Source organism: Prionailurus viverrinus, chromosome B4 (assembly GCF_022837055.1).
Source record: "Prionailurus viverrinus isolate Anna chromosome B4, UM_Priviv_1.0, whole genome shotgun sequence".
Lineage (NCBI taxonomy): Eukaryota > Metazoa > Chordata > Mammalia > Carnivora > Felidae > Prionailurus > Prionailurus viverrinus.
Window position 1 is genome coordinate 73656977 of NC_062567.1, and position 20972 is coordinate 73677948.

Genomic DNA, 20972 nt, shown 5'->3' on the forward strand with positions numbered 1-20972 from the left:
CGGAACGCAGGGGCGGAGCTTCCTTCGACTGGCAAACGCTGAGTGAAGAGTCTGGAGCGGACCCTGGGAGTGTCATAAGCACATCCGGTGTTAGAAGAGCTGTGTGGGCTTCTAAGAGGCCGGTAAGAACAAACGTCTAAAACTGGGACTGCGCAAGCCGGGAGTGAGAAATGGAAAGGGGATTAGCAGTTATCGACTGAGCAAGAGTGGGAATAGTCTCGGTTTTCGGACAGACTGCACCTTTGGGGAATGGGGCCCTGCTCCGCGACGGAACTCTGGAAAGCTGGGCGGGGAGGGGAGAAGATCGGGAACTAGTACTGCGCGTGCGCAACCGTACCGGAGCGGGGGAGGGGCGGGGGCGAGTCCGGCAGGTTTTGGGGGCCCTCGAGGCTCCGGTTCTGCCCGCGAGTGCTAGCGAAGGGTCCTTGTTAGTCCCTTTTCCTTCCTTCCTCCCTCCCACTCTGCGGTTTTTCTCTTTTTCCCCCCCGCCAAGAGTAGGCGCAGGGGCCCTTTTGGCCCAGCCTCCACTACTTGAATTCAGGTCACGTCCCCCGCCCCTTTCTTCCGAGGCTAATGAAAGCGAAACTTCATGGGTTTGTGGTCACCCTTGCTCCACCCGACTGATCGCTGCTCTGCTGCTGGCCCTCTGGCCGACCCCCCTCTGGGTGAGCGGCGAAGGCCAGGACTCGAGGAAGGGCCTGGTCAGGCAGCCTGCCCTGTCACGCCAGTCAGGTGATGTCACACTCCTCTGTGACACGCGAGGCTCCTTAGTTACTTGGAAGCCGAAGGCAGAGGCAGGAGGTGGGAAGACCCTTCCTGGCTTTCCAGCCCCACAGAACAGCCCCATTCTGGTCTGATTGATTACCTTTGGACAGGTGAGGTGGCCTTGGCTTTGCTTGGTCCTGAGCCTTGTGGGCGTCTTTCTCAAAGTCCCGTTCAGGAAAGGCGTCGTTGGGCGGTTGTTTTTTTTCTTGGACCTATTTGCTGGATCTGTGGTAGTAAGTAGGCTTTGGTAATTTTGTATATTTAAGTGTGAAATTGTTACCTAGTGCCAGCCCAGAAATGCATTGCCTACCCCATCCGCCTTTCTTTGACCAAACAATAACAAAAACCGCTCTGAACTTGACTGTTTTAGCAATAGTTAACTTGTGAATGTGTAACCCTGTGGAAGTGCTGACTGTGCCTGAAACAAAGATTTTAAGGTTAAAAGTTAATTGCGAATAGGCTTTTCTAGTTATTTATTGATACTCAGTTTTAGTTTATCTTTGGGGTAAGAATTCAGTTGAAGGAAGATTATTCAAGTTGCATAACTAAATTCTTATGGTTTCTACAAATACACCTATTTCTGTAATTATTAGGTTTACTCTCTTTGGCAGTTTATCTTTGTCTAATTTTTTTTTTGTTCTGACTTCAAGAATATGCTGGTGCTTAGATTCTCTGCCATTTTCCTCCCAGTAGAGACAGAATGGTTGAATCCTTGAGAAACACCCTGTAATTTGAATTCCATTTCCTTCTTCCATTATTTAACTGTGGAAACATGGCTTAGTGAACCCCCTTTCTTCTTGTCTCTCCCTTCCCTGCTATTGATGTGACTGAAGTCTTACTGTCCTAAGAATAGGAAAGGTAAAATTAATCCAAATATTTAGTCAGCATTTCTGTTTTTTTCCCCCTCGTTATGCATATAGCTCATGTTTATTGCAAAGTGCTGAAAAATCTAGAAGAGTGTGACAGGAATCAGCGTGTGTTAATATTTTTAAGATTTATCTTTGCCAATCGCCGGAACTGCCTTAACGAAAACTTGCTTTTCTGCTGTAGATAGAGTGTAATAGTAGAGAGAGCACCAGACATTAGAGGTCAGAAGGCCCCTAATCTGGTTTGGGTTCTTTTACTTAACTTTGCGGTGTTGGTCAATACTAATGTCCGTTTGTCCCTTTCGTACTTTACAATGATTTCACACAGATTTTCTTTTCTTCTTTTTTTTTTTTTTTTTGGCGGTATAGTTGACACCGCCTTACACCACTTTTCGGGTGTACCGCATAGTGATTCAACAAGTCTATACGTAATGCTGTGCTCCTTATGCTGTGCTCCCTGCAAGTGTAGCTACCATCTCACCATACAAACACTATTACAGTCTCACCGACTTTGTTCCCCTGTGCTGTACTTTTTAGTTACGTCACACGGATTTTCTTACCAGCATTCAGTAAGCTTGGTAGAGCAGGTAGAGCAGGGATAATCATCCTTATCTGACAGATAAGGAAGCCTAGATGATCTTAGGTAAAATGATTTCCCCAAAATTATGAGGTAGAAAATGGCAGGATTTCTGACTCCAAAGCCAGTGCTAGTGTCATTATTATACTGCCTTTTTGAACTTTCTTTTTAAAGGGAGACTAATCAGGGGCGCCTGGATGGCGCAGTCGGTTAAGCGTCCGACTTCAGCCAGGTCACGATCTCGCGGTCCGTGAGTTCGAGCCCCGCGTCGGGCTCTGGGCTGACAGCTCAGAGCCTGGAGCCTGTTTCCGATTCTGTGTCTCCCTCTCTCTCTGCCCCTCCCCCGTTCATGCTCTGTCTCCCTCTGTCCCAAAAATAAATAAACGTTGAAAAAAAAAATTTATAAAAAAAAAAAATAAAGGGAGACTAATCATTTTTGGTGTGAACATCAAAGGAGATAACGTATATAAAAGCACTTTAAAAGTTGTGACATTTTATATAAATATAGTTAGTGATATTATAAAAGATACGACTACTGGCCTGAAGTTTCACTTTATTTCATAAACTACCCGTGGGTATTAGTCTCCTCTGGGAAAATACTGAATATTCTCTTGATGTTCTATCTGCTAAATTTTCCTTTGCTATTTTGACTTGGCCATAGAATCTGTTAGAAGTGTCTTCCACTTCACCCTGTTTTGTTCCCCCAGAGGTGTTTTTTTTTTTTATGGAGATGTAATTGTTTTCTTTAAAAAATTTTTTTTGATGTTTATTTACTTTTGAGAGAGAGAGAGAGACCAAGTGTAAGCCGGGGAGGGGCAGAGAGAGAGGGAGACACAGATTCCAAAGCAGGCTCCAGGCTCCGAGCTGTCAGCAGATTCCGACATGGGGCTCGAACACACGAGTTGTGAGATCATGACCTGAGCTGAAGTCGGAAGCTTAACCGACTGAGCTGCACAGGCGCTCCAGTTCCCTGCCCCCCCGAGTTTCTAACCAAATTTCACAGAGTAGCTTTTTTAACAAACCCGTTTTTGTTTTCCAAAGACTGTAGACATTGGCTTTTAGGGCCATCACGTTACCCCTCATGGTAGGTTCCCTTTTGAGCCAGTTGGGGAATGTCAGCTCTTGATTAGATACAGCACTCTTGATTAGATAATGGGGTCTACATTTGCTCTGGGGACTCCTGGTTGTGCTTAATCACACAAGCTTTGTTAGAATCAGATGCAAGAGAGCTGAATTAGATGCAAGCTCTGGTCTCAGGGTGCTTACAGCCAAATATGTGAGAGAGGTTCCGGCACAATTAACTAGAGTCCAAAACACTTAAAAAGAGCTTCAAGGATACGAATTGAATGGGTGTGCTGTTTTTCCTAATCTATGCCTGCTCTCATTTGGGCTAAATATGTTGTTATTGGAGAAGGCTTATTTACTGGTTTACACTGGGAGATGACGTCGTATTTAGGACATTGGTGCCTCCTTATGATTCAGTCTGTCAGACGTGGTTATGGAGAAAGGGATTCAGTAATGTCACAGTTCGATGCAAAAAATAATTTATTGAAGGCAGGAGGCATTCCATGTCTAGTTAACTGGCTTGGTTCTGAGGCAGCACCCTAGTGAGACAGGATTCAGTGTTAGCTAGCTAATCTAGCTAGTCAGGAATCTTGGTCCAAGTTAAGGGAAGGTCTGGGACATCTAGGGTTCAGATCTAGGACCATCAGAGCCCAGCCATGTCGAAACAGTTCTTCGGATTTCCTGAAACCAAACAGACCTACCTCTTAGGGATGCCAAGGAAAGCATCAAGATAATGACCATTTACTTCATCAAGTTCTCAACCACTTCGGATTATCACTTAGTGGTTATTAGGCTGTCTCAAAACACCTTGCGGCCCTGTGGGGCAGGAGGTACCGTGTAAATATGCCCGAGGAGAGGCATGCCATTTAAACAAAAGTAATGTTATCCAATAATAAAATTTATCAAATTCCTTTAAATTCCAGTTTATACTTTTCTTAGATTTCTCCCCATCTTCCCCATTTAATTTTACTCTTTTGAGTAAAATCATTAAGTCTTCAGGATATAGTTAGCTGTGAGTTAATGGTTGAATAATATTTTTAAAAGGCATGTGTAAATTAGATTTACAATTAATGTTTTATTTTATTTATTTATTATTTTTTTTAAATTTACATCCAAGTTAGCATATAGTGCAATAATTATTTCAGGAGTAGAATCCAGTGATTCATCCCTACTTATAACACCCAGTGCTCATCCCAACAGCTGTCTTCCTTAATGCCCCTTGCCCATTTAGCCCATTCCCCCATACACACAATCCCTCCATCTACCCTCAGATTGTTCTCTATATTTTTAAAGAGTTTCTTGTGTTTTGCCCCCTTACAGTTAATGTTTTCTAAAACTAGGGGAAATTAATGCACTGAGGACATGAGAGTAATGAGTATTTACACTAATAAAACAATGATTAACTTATGGAGCCAGTCTTATTCATGAAGCACTATTCTAAGCACTTTATTTGTATTATCTCATATAATCCTCAACCCTATGAAGTGGAGAATATTATATATTACTATATACAAATTAGGAAACTAAAGCAGTGAGGTTCAAGTGCCAGAAACTTGCCTCATGTCACACAGCTAAGGAAATATCAACTAGGGTTCAAATGCGTAAGCCATGCTCTTAACCACTATTCTAGGTACGTAGTTATGCAGAGACTGAAAGCTATTCAATAGGAAGAACTGAAAAAAAGGCAATTCTGCCCCCTCCCTGCCCTGCCTTTTAAATAATTTTTTTGTTATTATTAAAAAAAATTTGTTTTAACGTTTATTTTTGAGAGAGACAGAGTGCGAACAGGGGAGGGGCAGAGAGAGAGGGAGACAGAATCTGAAGCAGGCTCCAGGCCCTGAGCTGTCAGCACAGAGCCAATCCAGGGCTCAAACTCATAGACTTCTCGAGATTATGACCTGAGCCAAAGTTGGACGCTTAACCCACTGAGCCACCCAGGCCCTGCCCCCCCTACCTTTTTAATCACATGGGATTTTTCTTCTCTTAAGTATCAGTTGGTCCCTTCTAGATGTGTAGGAAGAGGACTCAAAATGGTGGAATTACAACAGAAATGAAGAACCATACAATTCACAAACTAAATGTTTTTTTAAATGTTTATTTTTGAGAGAGAGAGGGAGCATAAGCAGGGAGGGGCAGAGAGAAAGACACACAGAATATGAGGCAGGCTCTAGGCTCTGAGCTGTCAGCTCAGATGCCAACGTGGGGCTGGAACTCAGAAACCATTAGATCATGGCCTGAGTTGAAGTCAGAAGCTCAGCAGACTGAGCCATCTAGGCACTCCACAAACTAATTTTTTTTTTTTTTTTTTTTTTATGAGACAATGTGAGAGACAGAGTGCAAGCAGTGGAGGGGCAGACGGAGGGAGACAGAATCTGAAGCAGGCTCCAGGCTCTGAGCTGTCAGCCCAGAGCCCAACTCAAGGCTCGAACTCACAAACCGTGAGATCCTGACCTGAGCTGAAGTCTGACGCTTAACCGACTGAGCCACTCAGGCGCCCCTCCACAAACTAAATTTTTAATTAAATGTATGAACAATGTTTCTGTGACTTGCTGGTTTAATGTTGTTAAATTGTACACATCAAGACAGCCTTCTGCCCAGCAGCCAGCAGGCTCTTCTCTTTAAAAGGCAAGGATTTTTTTTTTATTTTAAATTCATGATTGTTCCTGTTTGCATAGCTTTTGGCCAGTTGGCCATGTTTCATGTGCTCTGTACTTAATAGATATTGAAATAAGATTGTAGAGAATTTTGTTTTGTTTTGTTTTTAAGGCTTGGCCCTTGATGATAATTTTTCATTTTAGGACAAGGGTAAGGAAGATACCTAGAACAAAACAAGAGATTTAGTGGGACATAAGACATGGATGTTAGTTGATGAGAGTGTCTGTCTTCAGCCTGCCCCTCCCTCCTTCCAGACCTCAGGAATACTAACTCAAAACAATGTATTAATTTTTTCTTTCTTGCTAAAGCTGTGCAGTAAGTTTTGTTGTTTTTGGGTGCCTCTGGCAGAGGAGGCTGGCCAGAGGAACCACAGAATGGTGACGCTTCTAACAAAGCTTTGGCAGTATATGCACGACAGATGTTGGCAAATTCTGAGAAATTAGATATTCCTGCTCTCCTAAGGTTGACAGAATTAAATGAAGCTCTGAACCAAGTTAAAGGTGTTTGATTATAATTAACATCTGAACATTTACTTCTCAAATGCAATACAGACAAATTTCTCATGAGTCTCTGAGGCACTGTATACATTATATTCTAAATAAATAATGGCACCTCCTTGTTTAAATTTGAGTGTAGAACTGGGGAATGGGAGAGCACATACAATTTTTAAATTTTTCTATGAGTTGGCATCCAGAGTAAGACCAGTGCTGGTATGGGTTTTGTAGTGGGCTGATATGTATTAGGGGAACTATTGTATTGAATAATTTTTGAGCAACTTGTAATACACTTTTTTCCTTTATTGTAAAATATACACACAAAGCGTACGATACATTTTAACATCCTTTTTTTTAAAAACAAAGATTTTCATTTAATTGTGGGGCCCCTTTAAAATGTTAGCTGAGTTACTTGGTTAATGGTTTTGAATACCTGAAGCCCTGTTAGGTGCTGTTTCCTGGGACTGAAAATACTTTTGGTATGGGAGCTGCTATTTTTGAGTTATGAGTGCAGTTGAATCTTGTTCAGCTGAGTTTGCATATTGACCATTGCAATGTAGATATGCTTTCTCTGCAACTTTTGAGCACAGTAGTTGAGGCTAAGATAGAGACTTGGTTAGTGTAATCCATCTTGCAAAACTTCTAAGAACCGTTTTTAACTTGTTACTTATCTGTACATTAGTTCTTGTCTATTTGAAACAGACCTAGAGCAAACTGTCATATTTCCTTGATTCTAAGACCTAACTTCCCCCCTCTCATGTTTTAACAGTTCTGAAATAAATTATGTCATATATACATCATGTCATTTATTAAATGTATACCTTACTGTGTTTTTCCCTGTAACCCTATTATTACAATTGCTATGTGCCTTTGCATCTAGAAAAGTTGGTAATTACATATTTCACTTAATTTTAGAATCAGTGGTGATGCTGGGAAACTGGTTTTGTTTCATTGATTTTTTAATGATTTTAAACCATGAGGCACTACTAAATCATGGAGCAATTCCTATTTGATATTCCCTGTCCTCATAACCTTTTGATAGTTTGGTTTTTCCATCAGCAGTTGTAAGAGGCAGTCAGTACCCCCTGGGAAATATCAAAGAGCAAACTGGGAAAGAGGAGTTTCTGTCATTATCCCCTCCCACTGTTTCCACTCAGTGGGGTCTGATTACAGGGTGTTGCCCCTTTCTAACAGTCCTCTGAGTATTTGAGGATTTACACTGCAGGGCCCATTCACCACCTTTTTTTAACTCTTGAAATTGGAAGCAAGAGGTACTTGAGTGTTGTTGTGAATCCTGAGAAACTTGGCTCTGAAGGTTGTTTCAGAACTGTTGCAAGTTCTGTCTAGGGATGTCATTAGGGATGTTAATGGAAGCCTTAAACAAAGACACTTTCCAGGTGCTGGATTCTGCCAGCCTGTAAGTATGCTCTCTGGAGGATGTGTTCATCATGATTCTGGAAGGCTGTGGTTGGCCGTGCAACAGCCTGCAATAGTTGCACCATCTGGATCAAGAGGGCCCAGAGCCCTGTGACTTCGATTTGCGAGCAGCAGCTTTAGTGGGCTCTGCAGCTTCTTACTGTATCCGTCCTTAAGAACAGAACTAACAAAAAAATTGAGGTGAGTAGGCATGTTGGTGAGAAAGGAAAGAGCAAATCAAGAGAAAGCCAGCTAGCCATTGTAATTGTTTCATGTGTGCGAGAGCGAGCCTCAGTAAACAAATGGTAGTGATCCGTGAGAACTAGAAGAATGGAATCTTTCCACTGGCACAGGATTTCTCAGAAGTCAGTTTGGGATTGTAACTTTTCTTGCTCAGATTAATTTTGCTGAGTATTGGGCTAGGTGCTGATTAGAATATGTGGGAGTAGTTGGCCTATCTTTCAAATTACTTACCACACACAGACATGCCCCATTTTTGGTCAATTTGAAATGAATAGACATTATGGGTCTATTAAGAATCTGGATGATTGTGGATGATGGATATTTAGGGAAGATGAAAATTCTTGATTAGATTTTTAGCTCTGTAGATTGAATATATTTATTTAGAATTGCATGTGAGATAGAGGAGGGAGCAAAATTTAAGAGCCTAACTTTATGGTGTTGATGGAATGTAACCTGGGTATGGTTCAATTAAAAATGTCCTTTCTGTGACATATTGGGACAATTGACAAAATCTGATTAAGGTCTCTAGATCAGATAGTAGAATTGTGTCAGTGTTAATTTCCTGGTTTTGGTCAGTTTTCAGGATGTACATGCTGAAGTGTTTAGGGGTAAATGGACATTGTGTTATATATAGAGGGCAGGGCATACAGCAAATATGGCGAAATATTAACATTTAGGAAATTTGGGTGTAGGGTATATAGGAATTCTTTGTACTGTTCCAACTCTTCTATAGGAAACATTCTGAAATTGTGTTTTAAAAAATCCTTTCTGCACTTTTCTCTTTTTAAAATTGTAAATCCCATGGGGTGCCTGGGTGGCTCAGTCGGTTAAGTGGCCGACTTCGGCTCAGGTCATGATCTCGTGGTCCATGAGTTCAAGCCCTGCGTCGGGCTCTGTGCTGACAGCTCAGAACCTGGAGCCTGTTTCAGATTCTGTGTCTCCCTCTCTCTGACCCTCCCCTGTTCATGCTCTGTCTCTCCCTGTCTCAAAAATAAATAAAACGTTAAAAAAAAAATAAAAAATAAAATAAAATTGTAAATCCCTTTCAGTTCAGTTCTAACATGCACTAGATGGAAAGTTTCTACATGTATATATTTAAAGTTCAAGACTTATTGCCTGGCCTAGCTCCCTTCCTCCCTCCCTCCCTTACTCCCTTCATCTTTGAGGTTCTGTGCACCTTTGCTGAGAGAATTCTCTAGCATCTTGAAACAGTGACATAAGATTGCTTTATGTTCCAGTGACTGGGTCCCTTTAACTAGATTGCTACTGGTAATTTCTCAAAGAAAGAAACTATTAAAGGGACAAATTACCTTCTGTAAGAATAGAAAGCAAATGCTAGTAACAAAATAGTTTGGGGAGGAGATGGCTTTATTTCCTCTGTCCCCTTTAAAATGGTTGAGTAGGATTGCAAACGTATCGTGGAAGCAAATACATAAAAATGAAAATGGCTGTGTTAAGACAGTGGGGTTTTAGATACTTTCATTTTCTGAAACTTGTACTATTTTTCCATGAGAAAGTTGTTTATGTTACTTTGTACATCTTGTATCTTTAAAATAACCTTTCTTCTTATCCTTGATTCTACAGAGTGGAGGCTGTGTCCCACAGACTCTGGCATCATGAACATATTTGATCGGAAGATCAACTTTGATGCGCTCTTAAAATTTTCCCACATGTAAGTGTTTTGATCTTGACTGTAGTTTATTATTGCATTTCCTTTCATATCTTGTTTCTTTTCCTACTTTATTAACTTTTGTATGTATAAACTAACATATTAGCTTTGCTAGAATCCAGACACTGATAAAAGCACCCCAATTCTTTTTGTTTGTTTGTTTCCACAAATAAAGTTTTTTTTAAATTTTTTTTATTGATTTTTTTTTTTAATATATGAAATTTATTGTCAAATTAGTTTCCATACAACACCCAGTGCTCATCCCAAAAGATGCCCTCTTCAGTGCCCATCACCTACCCCCCATCCCTCCCCCCCCCCCCCGCCCATCAACCCTCAGTTTTTTTTTTTTTTTTTTTTTTTTAAATTTTTTTTTTTTTCAACATTTATTTATTTTTGGGACAGAGAGAGACAGAGCATGAACGGGGGTGGGGCAGAGAGAGAGGGAGACACAGAATCGGAAACAGGCTCCAGGCTCCGAGCCATCAGCCCAGAGCCCGACGCGGGGCTCGAACTCACGGACCGTGAGATCGTGACCTGGCTGAAGTCGGACGCTTAACCGACTGCGCCACCCAGGCGCCCCTCAACCCTCAGTTTTTAAGAGTGTCTTATGCTTTGGCTCTTTCTCCCACTCTAACCTCTTTTTTTTTTTTTTTCTCTTCCCCTCCCCCATGGGTTTCTGTTAAGTTTCTCGGGATCCGCATAAGAGTGAAAACATATGGTATCTGTCTTTCTCTGTATGGCTTGTTTCACTTAGCATAACACTCTCCAGTTCCATCCACGTTGCTACAAAGGGCCATATTTCATTCTTTCTCATTGCCACGTAGTATTCCATTGTGTATATAAACCACAATTTCTTTATCCATTCATCAGTAAAAGCACCCCAATTCTAAGGGCTGTTGTGTGGTCATTGAAAAACCATTTAGTTATTCTAGTTTGGATACTGATTGTTCATAATTTGGGGCCTTTGGCTCCTCCCCAGCATTTAAGATTCTCAGTTAACCTGTTTTCAAACCATTCTTTCTTTATTATAACTTATATATATGCCCTGGGAAGAAGAGAGAGAAATGATTATTAGCTTAGAAATGAGATTGGTCCTAGAATGATGGCTGTTTAACATTCTTTCCTAGAACCCCCTCAACACAGCAGCACCTGAAGAAGGTCTATGCCAGTTTTGCCCTCTGTATGTTTGTGGCGGCTGCGGGGGCCTATGTCCATGTGGTCACTCATTTCCTTCAGGTAAGAGCAATGTCTCTCCCAGTTGCTGTGGCACAAATTGCATTAGGTTGAAACCAGCTCAGCAGGATGGTGCAAGCCTATATCCCTCCTTAATCCTTTTCTGTAGTTTGTTATCTGAATCAGCCAGAGCTAGCTGGTAAATAAGGACATGCAGAGCCATTTAAATTTTTTGGCAGCTGTGCCCTCTCTAGAAACTGAAAACAGGACGTCATAACCTGGACACTGAATGATGGGCAGCTGATGTGTAAGACCCTGACACTATAAGTAGTGACATGACGTGACTGCTGGGGTTTGCATGGTAGCCTTTTTATCTTTTCCTTCGTTCTTCCTCTTTTTTGCCTGTAACTGGAGTTCTTACATGCAACACACTGATTGTATGCTTATCAGGAGAGGCAGGGTTGAGACCTTGGAGGATTTGACCTATTTTATTCTCTGATGCTCTTATGTCTGCATGGTTGAGTAAAAACCTGCAACAACTCACTTTCCTGTGTTGAAAGAGACCTGGGGTTTGGCCAGTTGGAATAAAAGGGACAGTTGAGGAATAACCAAAAAGTTTGAAGTTCTCACTAACCAAGACTTGTCCTTTCCAAGTGTCCTTTTTAGTGTAAGTACAGGGGGTGTGTCTGTGTTGGCATTTGCCACTACTGAGAACTGTCCCTATGCTCAGGCATCTCCTGGCAGAGGTTGTGTGAAAAATTACTCTAGATACTCAAAGGATAAGACTTTGGTCCCTGGAGTTTAGACTAAAACATACTCCACCTTCTAGGCAAGAGTAGCCATTTTGGCTTCTGGTTGTGTGTTGGGTTTTTTGGTTTGTTTTTTAAAGTAATGTAGTAAAATGCAGTTATCCTCATTATTCATGTATTCCGTATTTATGAATTTACCTACTTGCTAAAATGTGTTTGTAAGCCTAAAATCAGTACTCACAGTGCTTTTACAGACATTTGCAGTCATAAGCAGAACCGCAAAAAATTTGAGTTGCGTATCTCACGTGTTCCAGCTGAGGTTGAATGAGGCAACACACTGCCCTGTTTCAAGCTCTTGTACTATAAACAAGGATCCTTTTTGTTGGTCTGTGTAGTGCCACGTTTTTTGCATTTTTGTAATTTTGATAGTGATGTCAGTGTTTAAAGTGGACTCTAGCATAGTGCTATCTAGTGTTCCTAAGTGCAAAAGATGTTCCTAACTGCAAAAAAAAGTTCACTAAGACTGTGATGTGTCTTATGGAGAAAATATGTGTGTTAAATAAGCTTGTTCAGGCACGAGTTGTAGTGCTGTTGGCCATGAATTCAAGGTTAATGAATCAACAGTATATATCAAATAAAGTGTCCTTAAACATAAACACACGTAAAACATGTATTGTTCAGTTGAAGAAAACATAACCAGAGGTACGTGAGAATCTAACCCTTTATTTTCCTCAGGAGCATTTGTTCAGTATTCATTAATTCATTGTTCACAGTAACTTTATAGAGCATAACTATGAGAAAAACGAGGATCAGCTATACCTTTCAAGGAAGAAAGGAACTTTAGTCTGCACATACCTCCTTAATTATTTTCCTCTTTTTCTAGTGCCTGGCTTTTCCCACTTGGATTTTTTAAAGAATTTTTTATCTCCTTACAAAATTAATGCATGTTCATTGTAGAGAATTTGGAAAACAGACTAGTGATGAAAAAGAAATAAAAACTCCTTAATCCTATCACCCAGAAATAACTGTTGACATTTTAGTTCTTAACCTCGGTCTCACTCCATTTAGACTGCTCTAACAGAATACCATAGACTGAGTAGCTTAAACAGCAAACATTTTTCACAGTTTGGGAGGCTGGAAGTCCAAGATTATGGCACCAGCAGATATGTTATGTGGTGAGGACCTGCTTCCTGTGTAAATAACCGTCTTCTTGCTGTGTCTCCACACAGCGGAAGAGGCAAGGAGCTCTCTGGGATCTCTGTTATAAGGGCACTAATGAAGTCTCCACCCTCATGACCTAATCACCTTCCAAAGACCCCCACCTCTCAAAATACCAGCACATTGGGGGTTAAAAGTTAAACATGAATTTTGGGGAGACATAAAAATCCAGTTTGTAGCACCCTCTCAGTCTTTTTTCTCTGTATAGGTATATATGTTTGTGTGTATGTGTTTTAAAGTTTATTTATTCATATTGAGAGAGAGAAAGAGAAAGAACAAGCTGGGGAGGAGCAGAGAGAGGGAGAGACAGAGAATCCAAAGTGGGCTCTGTGCTGAGAGCAGACAGTTTCATGTGGGGCTTGAACTCAGGAACTGAGAGATCATGACATGAGCCAAAGTCAGATGCTTAACCAGCTGAGCCACCCAGGCACCCCTGTGTGTGTGTGTGTGTGTGTTGTTGTTGTTGTTTTAATTTTTTAATGTTTATTTCTGAGACAGAGTATGAGCGGGGGAGGGGTAGGAAGAGAGGGAGACACAGACTCAGAAGCAGGCTCTGAAGCTGACGGCACAGAGCCTCATGTGGGGCTCGAACCCACAAGCTGTGAGATCATGACCTGAACTGAAGTCAGATGCTCAACTGACTGAGCCACCCAGGTGCCCCTGTGTGTGTGTTTTAAAGTGATCAAAAAGAGGTCATTTCTACTTGTCCTACAGATTTGAATGTGCTTCAAGCACTTGTCACATGATCTTTTTCTTGGGCAAGAATCACAGTTTGCCTCAGGTAGTTGTGGCTGATAGACTACCCAGGTCAGAAGAGCCTCTAACACCCACCATAACACACCTAATCCTGTCTTGTAAGCCTTCTGGTTTCTCCTTACCCCTCTCTGCCTTTCCACTTCCTCCAGGTTAGAAGCCAGTATTAGGAAGTTCAGATGAATATTTGATCCCAATAAGGTCTCCTGCAGAATACATTTGATATTTTCAAGTATTTAATTATTGACTCTGGATCTGACAGGCTGGCCTGCTCTCTGCCTTGGGCTCTCTGGGGTTGATGATTTGGCTGATGGCAACACCTCATAGCCGTGAAACTGAGCAAAAAAGACTGGGACTTCTTGCTGGATTTGCTTTCCTTACAGGTATGGTAAGGACTGGGCTAATTTGGGGTGGGAGTGGGTACTGTATCTAGTATCTCTTTAGACTAAGGCCCAAGATCTGTGTGTATTCTCGTTCACCTCAACTGACACTCTGTACTACTCAGTCTTGTATTTGAGTGTATTTTGTCTTGTATTGCTTTCTTAATTCAAAGAGGTACACCTTGCTTTCCCATCCAGAGGATAAGCTCTTTATGACTACTGACTGTGACTTACACACACTTTTGTATCCCAAAATAAGCATTTATGTGTGTGAATGAATGAGATTCAAGAGCTTAGGTAGCATAACTAAGCCTGACAGTGGACTCAACACTGGCAACTCATCCCTCCTGTGACCACCAATTCTGAACTTTGCTGACAGTTAATTAAAGCCGTACTTGAGGGGCTCCTGGGTGGCGCAGTCGGTTAAGCGTCCGACTTCAACCAGGTCACGATCTCACGGTCCGTGAGTTCGAGCCCCACGTCAGGCTCTGGGCTGACGGCTCCGAGCCTGGAGCCTGTTTCCGATTCTGTGTCTCCCTCTCTCTCTGCCCCTCCCCCGTTCATGCTCTGTCTCTCTCTGTCCCAAAAATAAATAAACGTTGAAAAAAAAAACATTAAAAAAAAAAAAAAAGCCGTACTTGAGAGCCATCCTACAGAGCACATTGCTGATTCTCAAGAAAACAGTTAAAAGCACAGCTCTTCTGCAATTATTATTAAAGGAAACAGGACTCAAGCTACATAGTAAAAATATTTGCGAAGCAGCATTTAACTCAGTACAACTCATTTTGAGCGTGTCTGTATAGTGTTGAAGTAGAAGGGAAGGGATTTAGAGATTAGGATTTTTTTAAATAGGGAAAGCTAGTTTGTGAAGGCATTAAGGGGTGGAATTATCAGAAGGAGAGAGAGTAGCAAGAGTAGAGGAAACGTTGGGGCTGGAACAGGTTGCCACTGCACCCTCCTCTTGGCCAGTGTCCACCCGCAGAACTGGTCTGGCCTTTTCTATAAAAGGAGGCAGCCCTGAAAGACTACAGGTTGCTGGCCACAAGGCACTGGTTTGCTCTTGATCCTTCTCTTCTGATTCCTGCTCTGGCCTACATTCTAGTCTCACATCACTCCTCTTCAGAGTATTTGCAGGCTTACAGTTTAACTCAAAAAAAAAAAAAAAATTTTTTTTTAACTTATTTTTTGTTTAATGTTTATTCATTTATTTTGAGAGAGGAAGGGGGACTGAGAATCAGCCCAGAGCCTTAAGGGGGGGCTCGAACCCACAAACTGTGAGATCATGACCTGAGCCGAAATCAAGAGTCAGTTGCTCAGCTGACTCAGCCACCCAGGTGCCCCTAGCTCAAAAATGTTTGATATGCCTGCTTCATTTTTCCTAATCCGTATTCATCCTGGGTCATCCAAGATTTTCAGCTAAGAGGACAGTTTTGTAGCTGTGTCTATAAATAACTCAGTCAAGTATATGTTCTCTGGAAAACAAGGAAGATGGAGAAGAGAGAGATTTAATTACTTTAGTACACATGTTTGTTTTTTAAGAGCAGGGCATGTCTGCACTTTTGATGGTCAACTTTTGTACAAGGGTCCTCTTCAGGAGTTGATGGTAATACTGTGTTCTGGGGCTTTTTGTTTTCTAGGAGTTGGCCTGGGCCCTGCTCTGGAGTTGTGCATTGCCATCAATCCCAGGTAACTATTTTAGTAGCATCTTATGTCTTTTTATCATTGTAGATACGCTTTCTAAATAGGTTTGCAGACCTGTAGCCCTCAGTCTAATGGTCTTTTCCTCTAACAGCATTCTTCCCACTGCCTTCATGGGCACAGCAATGATCTTCACCTGCTTCACCCTGAGTGCACTCTATGCCAGGCGCCGCAGCTATCTCTTTCTGGGAGGTAAGTGCAGACTGAAAAACAGAGAGAGGGTCTCCGCTTTAGCCAGAATTCTCACTGGGACTCTTTGCCTACCCTCCAACTTCTTGTGACTGTTGGGTTGAAATTGAAAGTCTTAATTTGGGGGGAAACGTAAGGAATAGCTTTAATGAGGTTGCCTTACTTTGCTTTGGCTTTTCCCAGGACGGCATTTTGTCCTCTCTTGTAGGTGTCTTGATGTCAGCCATGAGCCTGATGCTCTTGTCTTCCCTGGGGAATCTTTTCTTTGGATCCATTTGGCTTTTCCAGGTGAGACTTTACATATAACTTCCAGCAGCCATTTGCCTTGCGCTTCTTTTTCTTGCTTCACCCTAAAGCAAGGTGGACTTAGAATCTTCCAGAAAGCTCACTTTCATTGGGCAGTGAAGAATTGTGCCTAGGGAAGCCATGTGGTTTCCACCATAGACTTCTGTTCCCATGAATGTTAATGTCATTCATTAGGCTTAGCATTTGTTGTACTTTCAAATTGCCAAGAGCCAAGAGCCAGAAAGAGGTACAGCTGGTTTTTTCCTCTGTGGCATCTACCACATAGTCACCCATCTCATTCTTCTTGTGTTAGGCAAACCTGTATGTGGGGCTGGTGGTCATGTGTGGCTTCGTCCTTTTTGATACTCAACTCATTATTGAAAAAGCTGAAAATGGAGATAAGGATTATATCTGGTGAGTGAAAACTGGTCTTTAACGCCTCCCTTTCTGTCCCCGTGAGTAGGGTTAAAAGTGGACTAGGTGGCCCTATCCGAACTTAAGTGGCCAGCCTCCGGGAGTGTATATGGTAGGATACCCATGCTTTTGGAACTGTATACCAAATAGCATAGTCTCCCTCAATTCCTGAAAGACCTCAGATCTTTTAAAAATTGAATTAATAATACGCATTTAATTATCCTTACTTTTAAGGCATATGACAGGGAAAGGGATCTTTCTTCACCTTTTGCTCTATATTTTTGTATTTTTTTTAACGTTTGTTTATTTTTGAGAGAGCAAGAGCAAGCAGGGGAGGGGCAGAGAGAGAGGAGACACAAAATCTGAAACAGGCTCCAGGCTCAGAACTGTCAACACAGAGTCCCAATGCAGGGCTTGAACCCACGAACTGGGAGATATGACCTGAGCCAAAGTCGGACGCTTAACCGACTGAGCCACCCAGGCACCCCTATTTTTGTATTTTTTTAAACCTTTAACCATGAGAAGAAGAAACACATTCTTTTTAATGTATACATTTTTTATAACGTAGTAATCCTCTCAGAGTTTCTTAACTAGTTAATGGTAGTTCAGGGTTCAGATATAGGCCCCTGCAGAGTCTAAAGCTGAGTTTTTCTTTTCCCTGTGCTGCATGGCTTTGTTGAGTTGTAAAGGATCTCAGACACCAGAGTTTTACTTAGTTGGTGGTTCGGTGAAGCTCACTTGTGGGGTAGACACGGGGTTTTTATGTCCTGCACCTCTGTGGACTGTGGATAAAGGAAGGTGGGAAATGCCAACTTATAATCTGGTTCTTCTGTTTCAGGCACTGCGTTGACCTCTTCTTAGATTTCATTACTCTCTTCAGAAAACTTATGATGATCCTGGCTATGAATGAGAAGGTTAGTCAGCCTACCACCTGAAGATGAGAGAATGGCTCCTGAACTCAGCATCTATGTATACTTCAAATTTGAAAACTTAACGAAGTGTGTAGGTCCAGGTTAACTGTAAGGCCACCAGAAGTCTTTAGCCAAAGGAGAAAAAGGAACAAGTAAAACAACCCCCTTAAAAAAGGGGAGGGTGGGGGTGGAGGATCCCTAGTGTGGGACTCTTGACCTCAGGGTTGTAAATTTGCGCCTCACATTGGGTGTAGTGATTACTTAAAAGTAACAAAACTTAAACAAAAAACCAGATCTTTGAGATTAGTATCAAATGAGAAAAGGGCTTCAGTGGCACCAAGAAACAGTTTACTATATAAAGAATTCAAAGGCTGTGAAGATGGTTATGACTCAGGAAAAGATATTCTAGGGAATTTGTTTAATCTTGGCAATCAGCTTTTATAAATGTGTGTCAGAAGTAGACCAGTTTTATCCGCTTGTTAGTCTTGTTTCCAGAGAAGCATTCTGTATATGGTTAGTGAGTGCCATACATAGTCTCCTCCGGCAGTAGGGGAACAAATGAAATCGTGAGGTGGTTTTTTTTTTTTTTTACAGATCTTACTAGGAAACAGGAGACAGTGTGATGCTGGTGGAAACAGATGAGTAGGTGGGATTGGTGGCTCTGTCTTATTTGTGTGGCGACTAGACTGAGCTCCAAGCAGGTTTTAGGCAAAGCAGCTCAACTTTCATTTGTTTAATACACTGGGCTTCCACCGAGGATTGAATGACGTGTTCACTGGACTAGATCATTTCTGGGCGTTGGTTTGTGCCCAGGATTTATGCTTCTCTGGCTTAATGGAAAGTTGGTCTTGGCCTCTTGTTGGAGTTATTTTGGGGTGGACTGCCAGTCTGCAGCTTTCACTGGATGAGATCCGAGCTGTGGTAGTTATGAGTAAGCCAGGAGTGGTCAGGTGGCCCAGCTGGGTGCTCTTGGAGTGGAAGCGGGGACAGCTGCTTAACTTTTACTCCTGTCAGGTCTGTCAGCAACTTGAGGGACCACGAGTGGAAGGTGGTTAAGATCCAGTTCCTCCCTCACGGAGGAAGCATTTCTCCTCTCTTTTTATGGTCTTGTTCCCTTCCAGTCTCTAACCGAAGGTAGCCAGGTATTGGCTCCCTCAAGAGTTTTAGCTTGAATGCCAGATGCCGAAAATTAATTGGGCGATTTTTCTCCATTTCTAGGACAAGAAGAAAGAGAAGAAGTGAAATGACCTTCCAGCCTTGTCCAGTTTGACCTCCTGTCCCTCCACCCCTCATTTCCTCTTCGCACACATTACAGGTGGTGTGTTCTGTGATAATGAAAAGCATCAGAAAAGCTTTTGTACTTTGTGGTTTTCTCTACTTTGAATTTTTTGATCAAAAAACTGATTAGCAGAATATAGTTTGGAGTTTGGCTTCGTATTCCTGGGGTTCTTCCCCACTCCCTTTTCTGCCCAGCCCAGTCCTAGCCTCTTCCTCTGCTCAGGCAGCCGGTCACCATGACGAGGAGTGGGACCCACAGCAGAGCAAACTCCGGGAGTCCACTTTCCAGCCGAACTTCGCCAGGTGCACCTGAACTGGTAGAGCCGCCTCAGCCCTTTGCTCAGCATCGCTTGGTTTGTGCACAGTTCCTGTGGGACTAGGCAGTGTGTTTCCCATTGGAAAGGAGTTTGGTGGTCCCGTTTTTTTTTTTTACCCAGGCTCACTGTATCTGAGCTTCTGTCAACACCTACAAAGAAAATGAAGAGCCTCTCCTGGTGGATGCTTTGCTTCCTCTGAGCTGCCCAAGCCGTTGCTGGTCTGACAAACACATCTCTCTGCCTTGCTATCCTAAAAGGAGTGTGGATTTATGTGTTCCTATTCCCCATCCCTTGTCTGACCGTTGGGGAATCTGCCTGTTTCTATCCGTGAGGAGGGAGGCTTTCAATACAAAGGAAAGACTGATTCTTGTCAGACATTTATGAAAACGCTGGTTATGTATGGCAAGATAGAGCATAGAATTCCCTAACTGCCCATCTTTATTTTGGTCATCACCTTAGTTGTTGAGTGGCTTCCACCACAGTGACTTTGATTGAAGATCCCAGGAGAGGAAGGATAGGGAAGGGGCATGGTTGAGCCTGGGGGTAATTGTAAACTAATTCTGCCAGGCAGACCTAGATAAGGACCTGTTTGGGGCAGTGGGGGAGAAAATCGCTGCTAACTGAATGGTTCTTTGTTCAGATCAGCAGAACTGGGTGGTGATGACTTAGGCAGCATTCATGACAGTCCAGTGCATTTCTGTTTTCCGCCTGGACGCCAATAATGTCAGGCCAGAGATTCGGGGCAGTAGATAAACGTTCATTTTACAGATGCACTTTAGTTTTGGGGCTGTTCACCTGTTCCCAGAAATCTGTAGCCTTCCGGGTGGGGACTAGGTGATCAAACCTGTAACACCTCTAATTCCCTTCAGCTTTGTGGTTGTGAGTGAGGGAGGGCGATACCAATGGGGATCACCAGCTCTTTCCCAGGGAGCTGCCACAGTCAGCGGGCACAGAAGGGCAGGCAGCCTCGAGAGCAGGTGTGACCCTGGCTACTCACAGGGCCTCAGTGTAAGGGGGACTGAGCCATCAGGAGTCCACTGCCAGGATGATACCACTTTTGGCTCTCCCTGTTCACAACCAGCACGCAGTTTGACCTGGTGGCTGCTGGTTCGCAGCGCACCGCATCCCCGGGCCACCCCGTGAAAAGATTTGTTCCCGGGGTGTTGGTATTCCTAGAGTGCCATGCTGCCCAGAATGGCTTGCTTCTGCAGAGGATGCTGCCCTCTGATTTAGCTGCCGCCTCCAGCCTCTGGCTTGAGAACTTACTAAAGGGACTTCCTTCCCATTGCACACACACACACAACCCCCCCCCCCCCCCCCCCGGCCCCAGTAGCACTCTCCATAAATTTGTTGATTCTCTGCTAGGCCTGAGAATCTGAGTTACATCTCTTGAAGCCAAACTCCACCTCTTATGCTTTTTTGCTTGGGATAAAGGAGTTTTTCTTTAGAAACAGTGCCAAGAATGACAAGATATAAAAAACTACTTTTAAAGAAAATGTCTAACAGGTTTTTAATACAGTAATCACTGTAATTATCACTTTCTTTTCTAGTTCCTTGGTTTTCAGCTCAGGCTGCATTCTCTAACTCATACTGTGAAGACAAAGGTGTTTTTGATTCAGAAATATATGAAATCAACATAGTCTTAATTTGTAAAAAAAATAAAGAAAATTCCTTAACCTTTCCTGGTGTAACTGTGTGTTACGTTCAAGGCCACAGCTGAACATGGGCTTGGGTACTGTCTGACTTGCTGAGTGGGGCCTGGGAGAGGAACAGATTTCAAGTTTCTGCTCTAGACTTAGCAGACTGGTAAATAGAAACAGGGACCCCCGTTAAGCCTCCCATTCTGTAGCTCCAGCT

At 42.6% G+C, this 20972-nt stretch overlaps 1 protein-coding gene and 1 long non-coding RNA gene across 3 annotated transcripts in view; one reads left to right on the plus strand and one right to left on the minus strand.

Moving 5' to 3' along the window:
• TMBIM6 (transmembrane BAX inhibitor motif containing 6) lies at positions 1-20796 on the plus strand. Of its 2 annotated transcripts, none has more exons than XM_047865590.1 (10): positions 1-122; positions 9666-9753; positions 10878-10986; positions 13906-14026; positions 15661-15709; positions 15816-15913; positions 16119-16198; positions 16509-16609; positions 17448-17523; positions 18739-20796. In XM_047865590.1, the coding sequence occupies exons 2-10, from the start codon at positions 9698-9700 to the stop codon at positions 18760-18762; spliced, it is 714 nt and encodes a 237-aa protein (XP_047721546.1). In that variant the 5' UTR covers positions 1-122; positions 9666-9697; the 3' UTR covers positions 18763-20796. The 2 variants fall into 2 exon arrangements, with proteins under 2 accessions (XP_047721546.1, XP_047721547.1); XM_047865591.1 differs by lacking the exon at positions 1-122 and adding an exon at positions 748-875.
• LOC125169825 (uncharacterized) overlaps positions 17048-20972 on the minus strand; it is an 11168-nt gene continuing 7243 nt past the window's right edge. Inside the window, exon 4 of the long non-coding RNA XR_007153806.1 lies at positions 17048-18734. This is a non-coding gene — a long non-coding RNA (uncharacterized LOC125169825). The remainder of the gene's footprint in view (positions 18735-20972) is intronic.

What these genes read in the sequence shown, in the direction of transcription:
- TMBIM6 (XM_047865590.1), top strand. Translation starts at nt 9,698, where the DNA reads ATGAACATATTTGATCGGAAGATCAACTTTGATGCGCTCTTAAAATTT. An exon ending in CTCTTAAAATTTTCCCACAT is followed by an intron (nt 9,754 to 10,877) that starts GTAAGTGTTTTG and finishes ATTCTTTCCTAG; the next exon opens with AACCCCCTCAACACAGCAGC. An exon ending in TGGTCACTCATTTCCTTCAG is followed by an intron (nt 10,987 to 13,905) that starts GTAAGAGCAATG and finishes TGGATCTGACAG; the next exon opens with GCTGGCCTGCTCTCTGCCTT.